Source organism: Neocloeon triangulifer, unplaced genomic scaffold (assembly GCF_031216515.1).
Source record: "Neocloeon triangulifer isolate White Clay Creek 2 clone unplaced genomic scaffold, ASM3121651v1 ptg000014l, whole genome shotgun sequence".
NCBI classification, from domain to species: Eukaryota; Metazoa; Arthropoda; class Insecta; order Ephemeroptera; family Baetidae; genus Neocloeon; species Neocloeon triangulifer.
Window position 1 is genome coordinate 11,686,164 of NW_026775556.1, and position 12,016 is coordinate 11,698,179.

The 12,016-nt window shown below is 35.3% G+C and overlaps 2 protein-coding genes across 2 annotated transcripts; one reads left to right on the forward strand and one right to left on the reverse strand.

Moving 5' to 3' along the window:
- Positions 1–25: 25 nt before the first annotated feature.
- Positions 26–3,818, reverse strand: LOC132200251 (phosphatidylserine synthase). Its single transcript, XM_059625581.1, has 7 exons — positions 3,515–3,818; positions 2,238–2,496; positions 2,024–2,182; positions 1,810–1,961; positions 1,495–1,749; positions 1,212–1,434; positions 26–1,153 (listed from the first exon to the last, which is right to left on the reverse strand). Exons 1-7 carry the CDS (start codon positions 3,715–3,717, stop codon positions 1,019–1,021), a joined length of 1,386 nt encoding a protein of 461 aa, XP_059481564.1. The 5' UTR covers positions 3,718–3,818; the 3' UTR covers positions 26–1,018.
- Positions 3,819–6,517: 2,699 nt separating this feature from the next.
- LOC132201787 (transmembrane 9 superfamily member 2) lies at positions 6,518–10,734 on the forward strand. The gene is made up of 12 exons (XM_059628258.1): positions 6,518–6,794; positions 7,285–7,352; positions 7,417–7,510; positions 7,569–7,704; positions 7,765–7,880; positions 8,088–8,205; positions 8,257–8,402; positions 8,458–8,957; positions 9,063–9,222; positions 9,280–9,543; positions 9,595–9,766; positions 9,820–10,734. The coding sequence occupies exons 1-12, from the start codon at positions 6,666–6,668 to the stop codon at positions 9,885–9,887; spliced, it is 1,971 nt and encodes a 656-aa protein (XP_059484241.1). The 5' UTR covers positions 6,518–6,665; the 3' UTR covers positions 9,888–10,734.
- The last annotated feature ends 1,282 nt before the right edge of the window (positions 10,735–12,016 follow it).

The following is a 12,016-nucleotide window of genomic DNA, read 5'->3' on the forward strand; positions in this document are numbered from 1 at the left end:
AGCATAACGCAAAATGCTCAGAAAGTTTTTAAAATTCAAACTACATTTATTTCATTTTGGAACAAAGAACGACATTTTACATTCAAATTGCTGCAGTCTACTATAAAACCTACCAACGCTAAATAGTTAATTCCAAGAGGTGACAGAATTGTTCTATAATATGGCGCACAACTCATTTCAGACAAAGCCATTGCTCTTGGTTAATTTTAATCTAATTAAAATGGGCGTGCATTGACGAGTATCACAACTGCAGGAGTTGCTTGCCAAATTGAATGGCGCACATAAATCCCAGAAAAAAATTTAAAATAACTTTTGATTAAGATTGCACACTAAGAGACAATAACAATAGGATACAATTTTTTTCAAATTTATTAACTAAATGCACCAAATCTAGCAAGGATGTCATTTACAAACTGCACAGCCAAAAGTGGACAAAGCTTCATTTCATCATAGCTTTAACACAAACTACATACTTCATTGGTTCAATGTACACTTTGACGAATGTTGCACAGTCAAATATCGGCAGGGCTAACAGTAGTTTTGTGGTAACACAAAATGGTTTTTTGTTTCGGCAAAACAAAGCAGATCTGGCAAAGTCATGATTCTTGGTTTGTTCATATAATGACTGACGAGAAATATTTTCAGGGTTTAAGCTGGAGTAAAATGGAGTTTAGTAATTTTCATGATTACAGTAGTCACTGCTGATTGTGAGAAGAATGCAAATGAAACGTAATAATGCATAGTTGAAACTGATATGGCTGATATTAATCTTTCATTAAGCGTAATAGGAATGACTTGTATTTTTATTAATAAAAAAATTAAAAGATTTTCCTCTCACAACTCGCAAAGTTGTTCTTTTTTCATGGCACGGATAATCGTGAAATACAGGGTCTTTCATCCCAGTACTTAATGTTTCATGAAAATGTATTGTATTGCAATTCACTCCTGCATTGCTTTGTACTGCAACTATAAATACAAACTTTGGTACATTTGCAAACAAGAGCCAGATTTTGAGAGCTTAGTTTTCCTCAGATTCCGAGTGAACTAATCTTCTTCTCATGCCAAGCGGGACAGTCTTCTCATGGCCTTCGTCATCAGATGGAGATGCAACGCTTTTAACTGGGGATGAGTCTCTGGATTTTTCTCCTTGATTCTATAAAGAGAGTTCGAGTTCACTCCTTCAATATGATAAATATATTTCCAAACTTTACCTGATAGTAACGATGCCACAAAACACAGCCTGTGACCACAAATATGGAGCAAAATAGTTGAGCCAACAGCCACACAATGATGTTCCAGGCTTGGGTTCTACCGAACAGTTCTCCACCATTTTTTATGCACAGCACCGCTTCAAGGAACATAATGGCTCCGTAAACCCAGCATTGGGTGCCAACTCTTTTGCACTGAGTGTCGGTGACGTAGCTGTAGTATTGCCTAATTTAAAAAAAAAAAATTAACTGAGAATTGAAAATATTTTAAAATTTATGAATTTACTTTACTGAAGGAGCAACAATTACGCCAACTAAACCAAGTCGACCAATAACCATAGGGTGAGCAGGAGGCATCTCAAATATGTGTTTGAGGAAGAAAGTGTTTAGCTCAGACACCTGCCAGAAAATCACAAGCTGGCAGACGGCAAAGAAGCGCATGTATGTGCAGTTGGGGTCCAGCCAGCGCATGTGGGTCCAATTTTCAGGCGTGAACTGAAGGACTGCACGCTTAATCTTGCCAGAAGTTGAATGAATATCCCTTTGTGAAGGATGATTTTATTAATTTTAAAAATGTAAGGAACACAAAGGACTAAACTACCTGATTGAGACCCATTTGTACTCTCGCATCTCTAGGATGGAGCAGAATTTGAGGCCGCACCAAATTCCAAGTCCGTTGCACACAAGCACGTCCAAGATTAATGCGTCCCACCAGCATTCTTTGAAGTTTGGCAGCAGGTGGGCAAATTGAACCTTAAAATAGAATGGAGGGATTCAGACACAACCGGTGTGTGTTTATACAAGTCATAACACACCTCGGTAAACTCCCACATGAAACTAATGGCCCAGAGAATGCCGAAATGACGGATAAGAATAGCCTTCAAGAGCCAGCCAAGAAAGTGGGCCACAGCAAACACATCAAGGTGGTTCCAGATCTTCTCCCAGTTTACATCCGAGCAGTTCACACCATATTCCTGGATCATAAGGTATTATTATTTTATTTATTCATCATATATTGGATATTTATACCTTTTCTTGGTCAATGTGGAAGTTTTCCAGGCCAGGGTCTAGCCAATGAAAGATGGCCATGACTGACTCGTATCGCTGGAACAGCAGGAAGAGAAGAGTGCAGAGGTACAGGACGCTGGCACCAAACACCATTCGCCAAATGGCAGGGTGAGGTCGAGTAAAGGGCCCATTAGGGAAAGCCAGCACCGATATGATGAGGAAGAAGAAGAAGACGCAACAAATGCCGGCCCAAATGTTGTCCTGGATGTCACCTTCATTCCTGTTAAAAATACAATATTTAAAATTAAGCAATCGGCTTTCAGAGTTTAGTGTGATTATGCTTGAAATTCAAAATTCTATTTAAATTATTATGTCCTTTAAATTTCTTCTTAAAAGGACTCATTCTTTATTGGAATGAAGTCAAATACAACAATAGCAGAAAAATACAATCTAAATTTTACAAATTACTGGAAGACAAAATTAAATTTTAAAAACGAATGGGGTAAAGGCTTTAATTAAATATGCCAATAATGATTCCTGAAAGCCAGAGGAAGAGAAATGTTCAAAAATGCACATCTGTATTATTTATTTTACTGAAAATTTAGAAAATTATAATAGCAACATTCAACAATTGCCATTTTCTTTGTTTTAAAAATCAAAAGACTTAATAAAAGACACAGAAGTCATGTTACATCATTTCAGTTTTGAAATATCCAAAATATTATCATAGATGTATCTTAGTTGTTTTGAAGGATAAAATGAAAATAAAAATTAAATCAAAGTCAAATAAAAATATATTTAAAAATTAAAAATTATGATTTTAAAAATATTTGCTCACTAAAAAAAACTGCGATTAAAAAAGCTTAAGAAAGTTGCAAAAAAGCATAGCTGTGGAAAATTCTTTGATAATTAACTCTGTTGATTGGTCTTTTAACAGACCGGCCGTAGCAGACCAAAAATTTTATATTCAACAAAAGATTTTCAGCTGATAATTGATAACCCTTGATTGTATTTCATGTGATTGAGTCACGAAGCCAAGGGTCAACCGGAATAGTTAATTTTCTTTCAAGGACGCAGAGCTTGCATAATTTTATATATGGGGTGATAATACATATTGATAGGTCAGATACCAGTTATATACATATATATGCATACTTAATTTGATTATCATGGGGCCAAAAGCCAAAAATATATATCTATAATTCGCGCATGCATGTATTGAAGTACACAAAATTTTCTCTTAGAAAGGGGGATGGAAGGTTTATCTTTGGGTAATTTTTGTTATAAATGGTTAATACCGTGTAAAAGCAGTGTATATGACGGCGAATATTGAGACTAGAAATAAGGTGATGGTATGCGGCTTGTAGAAGAATTCCAGCGTGATGTCGTCCACACCGCGTTCGTTGATTTCAGAAAAGACGGATTTCTGTTTCCTTGGCAAGATGTGAAACAAACTCTCACTCTGCAACTTTGTCCTTAACGCCTCCCCCTCACTAGCCATTGTATAGCTGCCTGACCGCTCGAGAACCAGTGGAAAATGAGCAGATTTCGGACGGCGAACGCACTAGTGGTGCCCGACACAACAAAGTCAGGCCCGGGAAGCCAGGTTCAGAGCTTCTGAGGTTCAGAGATCGTAACAACAACCGGTTATCGGCCGATCGTCAATTGTTTTTTTTTTAACAAAATTACCGCAGGCCGCAGGCAGTAGAGTCCGCTGTCCGCTGGCTGCAAGGATGAGATCGCTCGATCGCGTATATATATCATTAATATCATATTATATCATTCAATATATCAATAGATGATTTATTGTCAAATTATTTATTTATCGACCTTTTAAAAGGAGCAATTGCCCCATTTTGGCCTTTTTGCGACTGCATTATTCTTTTCAAGTGCATTATTAATTACGATTAATTATTCTCATAATTTAGTATTTAGTAATTTAAATTTTTCAAAATTCAAACATGAAAAAAAGCCCATTGCAATTGCGGAAAGCATAATGCAATCTTAATCTGAAATCATTTTTAAATCCAATTAATCCTATAGCTCTGCACTCTGCGCGGTTGTTAAATTGCATAGTTGAAGCAAAAATCTTTATTCCCAAACTTTTATCAATATAAAGAAGCTAAAAATATTAAAATAATTATTTATTAATGGGTGCCCGGTGCATCGTGGTTAGGGCAACTCGCGATCCGCGATGATAACACGCATAAGTTCAAGAAGCTAAAATTGTAAAAAAAATTCATAAATCTCAACTATATTTATTTTCCAATTTTAACTAATTTCATCAGCTTTTATCAATAATTATTTGTTAAAATTAAAATCATTAATAGAGAATAAAAATTATATATATTTTATTCTCATATTTATTTCAAATAAATTTTGGAAAATTTAAACACGTTATAATTATTATAAATTCCTTATATTTACACTCACTTTTTTAATTATTAAAATATTTTTGTCACGATCGACCGCGACACAAGACGAGTGGCGAGAATCATACTTGTTTATCAGAGGATGGCCGCGGCCTCACTAAACAGATTGGTCGCTGCTGCCTGCTGGCTGCTTTGGAGATTTTTGTGGGGGTGGAAGAAGAGAGGGAAGCATGTCAGGTATAGGCAATCGTCAATAACAATAGAGAACACAAAAAACAGGTGATCCAAGGAGACTTAAAAATGTTGAAAATCTCACAAAGCGTATATACAAATAGCATGAGAATGCGCTCCTAACTTATTCTCCTAAATTATTTACTAATTTTACAAAATATAATTATGTGGGTGCAAAATTTTTGACACGGCCAATATTAGGTTCGTTGAAATCAGCATTAAAATTGTCAAATTTTGATGAAAGTTAATTTGAAATTAAAAACCAGAGGTCAAGAGGGCAGCGGGTGACCTAGGGCACTTAGAGCTTTAACAATACCTTCTTGCTCTGGAGCTTAAAATTTTGAATCAACCATCATTAGAATTATGCGATTCGGACCAGTGGGAGCAAAGTATTTGCGCTCGGCAGTTTAGTATGAACATCACATTTTTAAGAAGGTTGAATTAAATTTAAATTATTCTATTGATGCCATTGACAAGAACGCTTCAAGTGTTTTGAGCCAAGTCTTTAAGCAACTAATCATAATTAATTTGTGTTTTTTACTTGAAATCTATGTGCTGCAGTCAAAGTTGAAGTGGAAAAAACACTGTAATAATTTTGCATAGATGTTTCAGAATCTGAATTCTCACAATAAAAAAACAATAGATGTATTTGAGCTTAGTTGTGAATTTTCTCAATTTTTACTTCATTAGCAGGCGAGATAATTAATAAAAACTCTGCGACCCGCCTCAAAAATTTTTGGACTAAAAAGCCGCGGTCGTCTCACACAAGAGAGACATCGGCGTCATTGCGCTGTTCAAGTTTATGTAAAAACGAAAACTCAAAAAATCGTAACTTTGGTCCTAATGATCCGAATAATTAAATTTTTGAAAAATATAAAAGATTTTTCAATCTCAAAAAAATGGTATAAACATTTGATTAAATATAAAAGATAACAAGCAAGCTATTAGGCAAATATCTCTTTTATGAATACACATAGCTTGTAAAATTTAAAAAAAATATATATATAAATTTGTTCAGAACAGTGGAAAAAATTTTTATACTTTGATCTCATACAATGCACCACAGCCTAATGAAAATGAATGCCTGTAATATTCTTACCATGTTCATAAAAATATTCTGCTGATAATTATATAATATTATGTATTTCTAAATTTAAGAAGGTGAAGAAATATGACATATATTTTTAAATGTATTAAATATGGATGCATAAAAATATTAAAAATACTTGTTCCTAAGACGCGGAAAAGATAGTACGCAGTGAACTATAAATTCCAGCTTGAGTGTCATTTGCGTGTGCTTTTGGATTCAAATTATAAAAATACGTCGCGCCACCCCGCTCCACAAACAACCGGCTACCGATATCCCCGCCCCCTGCCGGTATAACCGTTTGAACCTGTGAACCTGGCTTCACGCTCGCACAAAGTCGCGAAAAAATCAATTTTTTATGATCAGCTGCGGTTGTTCAGGCTGACAACATTACAAAATAAAAGGTAAATTAAGTGAATTAAAAAAGATGACAACTCTTTTACTTGCATCAACAATACATATATTTTAATTTCATGAAAATGAATTAATATGCTATTTTTATGAAAAATCTTTTAATTTAGTATAACTTTTTAAAAAGCCAAAGAATATCTTTTCTCACAAGTTGGCAACGCAAAGTCATAGTTGCCTCACCCCCACTCCTAGATTTTTGACGACGATTCGACGTGTTATGGCCGTCGTCAGCGGTGTTTCGTGTTTTGCTTGACATTTCCGACCAAATTTCAGTGACTGTTGCGAGTTTCCGGAGGATTTCTCCTTCACACATGAACTTGTCTTGATTTAAAAATAGAACTTGTCAACATGGGGTGTTATGCGACCGTATTTATTTTTCTTTTTGCGACCAATGTTCCTGCTTGGGCGTTTTATCTTCCCGGTCTGGCTCCAGTAAATTTCTGCAAAGAAGGCGAAGGAAATCGTGATACATGCAAGGTATAACCATTTATTCAAGACGTGGACCATACGCACAAGTTCGGTTTCATTGTGTTATTTTATTGGCAAAAATTACTTTTCGCTCAAACCGCTTCAATAATACTCGTCAATGACGTGGAGTTGGCGTGCATTGTGCATACGAAAGCACGGAGGGTTTAATGTCAACATGGTTTTCTGATAAAATGCCAACAAAAATTTTTATCAGTGAATATATTCCTGTTTTTATTTTTACAGCTCTGTTTGCGTGGAACTTAAAAAATATTTATAAAATACTAAATTTTAATTAAAGTCTGTGCTACAATTAATTATATATACCAATTAATTCAAAAAGTTTTTGCTGTAAAATTACATCTTCATTTTATTATTTATAAAGTTGACGTTATTTAATGGAATAAACTAATTATAATATGTATCATCTACAGCGTAAAAAAATTTTAATATAAAATATACAATTTAAATTATTGAAATAATATAACATTATTTTTTCTAGTCTGATGTTGCTTTGTACGTCAACCGACTGAACTCTGAAGATTCCGTTCTTCCCTACGAGTATCACCAGTAAATCCTTTTCATTAAAAAAAAAAAAATATGAAAAAAATACTTATTCTTTACTAAATTCTAGCTTCGACTTTTGCCTAACTGACGAGACGAATTCTCCAGTGGAAAATCTTGGTCAGGTGGTATTTGGAGAGAGAATCAGACCCTCCCCCTACAAGGTGAAATATATAAACAAGTGGAAAAATATTTCGATTTTTTAACTCTGTAATGCTTTAGATCAAATTCTTGGAGCCGCAAACATGCACAGTTTTGTGCACCAAGCAGTACAAAGGAGGCGAACCAGAGTCACTGAGGAACCTGCAGCATCTGAAGAAGGGCATTAGTCTCAACTATCAACATCACTGGATAGTTGGTGCGAGATTGCAGGATTTTTACATTAACTTTTTCTTATTTCCATGCCTTTATTGTTTAGACAACATGCCTGTTACCTGGTGTTATCAGATGACTGATGGCCAGCAGCATTGCTCGACTGGCTTCCCTATGGGCTGCTACAGTCATGACGTGACAAAAGATAACTGCCAAATTGGAGTGAGTGTTCCAAGTTTGTAAAGTTTTTCTTTGGGCAGAACCGCTGGGGGAAATTTTATCACACTTCCTGTATATCAAGCAGGAAAGTTAACTCTTTATTTTGTTTTACAGAAAGTATGGCTGTGGTTTATTTGGAAAATTTAAGAATATTTTATTTTTATAATTTTTCTTGAAGATAATTTTCCCTAATCATATTAATTTGTTCAGGGTGCTAAGCAAAATGTCTACTACGCCTACAATCATGTCGACATTGTCATCACCTATCATAGCGGAAAGCAAGAGGACTGGGGAAGCGGTTTGGGCAGCAAAGGAGGAAGGATCATTTGTAAGATTTAACCCATTTATGTGTTTCATATTTTTTACTCTAAAATTTCAGCTGTCAAAGTTTCACCTCGCAGCATCTTGCACGAAGACCCAACAAAGCCTGACTGCAGCAGTACAAAGCCGATGGAAATTTACGGAAAGGAACTTGCCAATGGTGAAAAGCTGTCCATCACGTACTCATACTCGGTCAAGTTTATCGTAAGTCAATTTAATAGTTCATTGAGGAAAGATTGACAAATTGTGCCGTTTTTAGGAAAACAACAGCATCAAATGGTCATCTCGATGGGATTACATCCTTGAGTCGATGCCGCACTCAAACATCCAGTGGTTCTCAATCTTGAACTCACTAGTGATTGTTCTCTTCCTATCTGGAATGGTGGCAATGATCCTCCTGAGAACCCTGCACAAGGACATTGCCAGGTACAACCAGATCGACTCCGGAGAAGATGCACAAGAAGAGTTTGGTTGGAAATTAGTGCACGGAGACGTGTTCCGTCCTCCTCGAAAGGGAATGCTCCTCTCTGTTCTGCTCGGCTCTGGCATCCAGGTGTTGTGCATGACCCTGGTAACTCTGGCGTTTGCTTGCCTGGGCTTTTTGTCCCCAGCCAATCGAGGCGCCCTGATGACCTGTGCCATGGTCCTCTACGCCTGCCTTGGCACTCCAGCTGGTTACATTTCTGCACGCGTTTACAAAAGTTTTGGTGGGGAAAAGTGGAAGCTGAATGTCCTCCTGACTTCAATGCTGTCCCCTGGGTAAGATGAGTCTCAATTTAAACTACATAATTTTACTATTTATTTTCGAGGAAATCTTGTCTCTGATGGTGTTTAAATAACTGATGCCAATTATTTTCATTTCAGTGTTGTATTCTCGCTCTTCTTTGTCCTCAACCTGGTGTTGTGGGGCGAGGGAAGTTCGGCTGCCGTACCATTCACCACTCTGATTGCCATTTTGGCTCTCTGGTTTGGCGTTTCGGTTCCCCTGACCTTTGTTGGAGCTTTCCTTGGATTCAGAAAAAGGGTAAAAATTTGCTTTTGATTAAATGGTGTTTTTTTTTACATAAATTTTTTTCCATAGCCACTTGAGCACCCTGTCAGGACAAACCAGATTCCTCGCCAGATTCCGGAACAGTCCGTTTACACACAACCCATTCCTGGAGTTATCATGGGTGGCGTACTTCCTTTTGGCTGCATTTTCATCCAGCTTTTCTTCATTCTCAACTCGATCTGGTCCAGCCAGATGTACTACATGTTTGGATTCCTCTTCTTGGTCTTTGTGATCCTTGTCATCACCTGCTCAGAGACGACCATTCTCCTTTGCTACTTCCATCTTTGTGCTGAGGCAAGTGACCTTTTTTAGGAGTTTTGTAATAACTTAAAATGTTTTGTGCAGGACTATCACTGGTGGTGGCGCAGTTTCTTAACAAGTGGCTTCACAGCATTTTATTTGTTCATCTATTGCGTCCACTATTTTGTCACAAAGTTGAACATAGAGGACACAGCATCAACCTTCCTTTATTTTGGATACACACTGATCATGGTTTTCCTCTTCTTCCTCTTGACAGGTATATATTAAAATTTTATCATAATTTGGTAATCCTTACAAGTTGTTTTTCAGGCACCATTGGCTTCTTTGCCTGCTTCTGGTTCGTGCGCAAAATCTACAGTGTTGTCAAGGTTGATTAAAAATACGGCGGATGAGTGTTTTTGTTGTTGAAGCACAATGATTTTGTTTATTTAGCCAGTAACTTTTGAAAGATTGATGTCCTCAGACACTCTGTGCTTTTGACACTCCTCTGTAGGACCGAATTTCAAGCATCCTGCCGTTATTTGAATTAAATACTTTCATCACTGTTTTATGAAAACACTGTTCTCTTACAACTGGTATTTAATTCTATCTTCTTGTAAATAAGAAGGAAGTGTGCATGATGATCTTGTGATTTATCCAGAAGGCATAGTCTTTTAATTTAAGCAGCAATCAAAGCATTATGTAGTTTGGGAAAAAAATTATTTTGGTAACAACTGTCCCTCAAATTAATGCTTGATAATGATCACAAAATTTGGAGTCCTGACATTTCCCAATTTTTGTAAATAAAATAACTGTAATTGGGCTAAATTACCTCAGGTTTACAGCCTATAGTTGGAGATAACGTTAGTTTCTTTTCTAAATGCAGCTGTAAAGGGTTGCAATTTTAGTACTTGGAGAATTTTAATTTATTTGATGGACTTAAAGATCAGCCAATCTAGCAAAATGAATGCTGCAATATAATATCCTTTCCATTTCTACTGCTATGCAAATAATTGCAGCAAGGTGATAAATCGTTAAAATTAGGAGTGAGAAAAGAATAATTTTATTTTTAGCCATTATAATATGTTTCTTGTTTCAAAGAGGAGCTTTTGAACTTGCGTTGAATGCACTGATGTGAAGTATTTAATTAATAATGATTTGCATTAACTATTTCTGGAGCAAATGTACAGAAAATCTTGCTGTAACAGTAAACTGAAGTTTTAAATAAATAATTATTGGTAAAAACTGTTCACTTTTAATAATTATTTCCAATGAATGCTGAAAAAATTCAAGAAACAATTAATATTTGTTGATTTTTCATACCATTCTTGAACAAGAAAGGAATACTTTCACTATAGAATTTAAATTTATTGTGTTTGATTCTCGTCGTTGAAGATAGGGGAATATTTTTACTCCAATGCGGGGCAGAAACATAAAGTTTGCCCGTAAGGTTGCTATGGAAACAGATCAAGTGTTTACATTGGTTGTAATAAAAAAATCAGCCAGCAACTAATGTTCATGTCCAATTGCTACTAAAATTGAGTGTTCACTGATTATATCAGCTAAATCGGTGTTAGGTAAGATTTTTGTCACATTGTTATCAACACTGAATTTTTTAAATGGTGTTTGGGCTAAGCGTGACTACAAGATACGTCAAATTTTTCCATCTAAAATTTGTCTTAATATCTATCATATTATATATATGATTGATTTCTTTTTATTATGTGTGTTATTATTTATTATTATTTTTTAATTAACGTAGCTAGGTCGTACACGCCTAGAGGTTTCATCAGTTTTGTAATATTACTAAGGTTTATGGGGTTTATTGATTGCAAGAAGAATTATAGAGTAAATTATAATTTATGTAGTTGAGTTTTGATTTTAATTAAAAATAGTTAATATATTAAATTAATATTTTCCATAAATAAATAAATATATACACCAAAATGAATTTTATAATTTTAGAGTCACTTTCAAAAATGTCTAATTAATTATAAGTCTTAAAATATTTTTTCAAATACATTTTATAGAAATTTCTGATGAAAGGCAGCAACTATGCAGACAGGCTCACTTCTATGGTATTCCCAAAGATTCCAAGAGATTTCTCCTACAAGAAAATACCGTCAGCAAAAAGAGCGTAAAAAATCCTCTGCCACGATGTACCAAAATTGGACGAACGCTGCAATTTTATTATGCTGTTTGTTGTCATCGCTAGTTTATCTTTCTGAGGCTGGGATCGCGTGTTTGAGTAACCCCTGCATTTATGGGTTGTGCATGGACGATGTGAACAGGTAAAAAGAACCAAACTCGATATTCGTATTAATTCATTATTAATCAAATTTACTCACTTTATTTTTAGCATTTTTTATGCATATTAAATGATATGAGCAATTGCAAATTCCTAAGAAGCTTTATCCCCTCGCGCTATCAGTTTTTGAAAAATTCAGAAAATATTCAGGCTCTACAACACTAATAAGAAATCATTTTATTTTTATGAATAGTTTTTAAGTATATTGTTTGACAATTT

Bases quoted from the DNA above. Each gene is read 5' to 3' on its own strand.
- LOC132200251 (XM_059625581.1), bottom strand. From the start codon at position 3,717: ATGGCTAGTGAGGGGGAGGCGTTAAGGACAAAGTTGCAGAGTGAGAGT. The intron at 1,962-2,023 runs GTGTGTTATGAC...TTCTATTTTAAG, and splicing joins TCATGTGGGAGTTTACCGAG to GTTCAATTTGCCCACCTGCT. The intron at 1,435-1,494 runs GTAAATTCATAA...TTTTTAAATTAG, and splicing joins ATTGTTGCTCCTTCAGTAAA to GCAATACTACAGCTACGTCA.
- LOC132201787 (XM_059628258.1), top strand. From the start codon at position 6,666: ATGGGGTGTTATGCGACCGTATTTATTTTTCTTTTTGCGACCAATGTT. The intron at 6,795-7,284 runs GTATAACCATTT...TATTTTTTCTAG, and splicing joins GAAATCGTGATACATGCAAG to TCTGATGTTGCTTTGTACGT. The intron at 7,881-8,087 runs GTGAGTGTTCCA...TAATTTGTTCAG, and splicing joins AAGATAACTGCCAAATTGGA to GGTGCTAAGCAAAATGTCTA.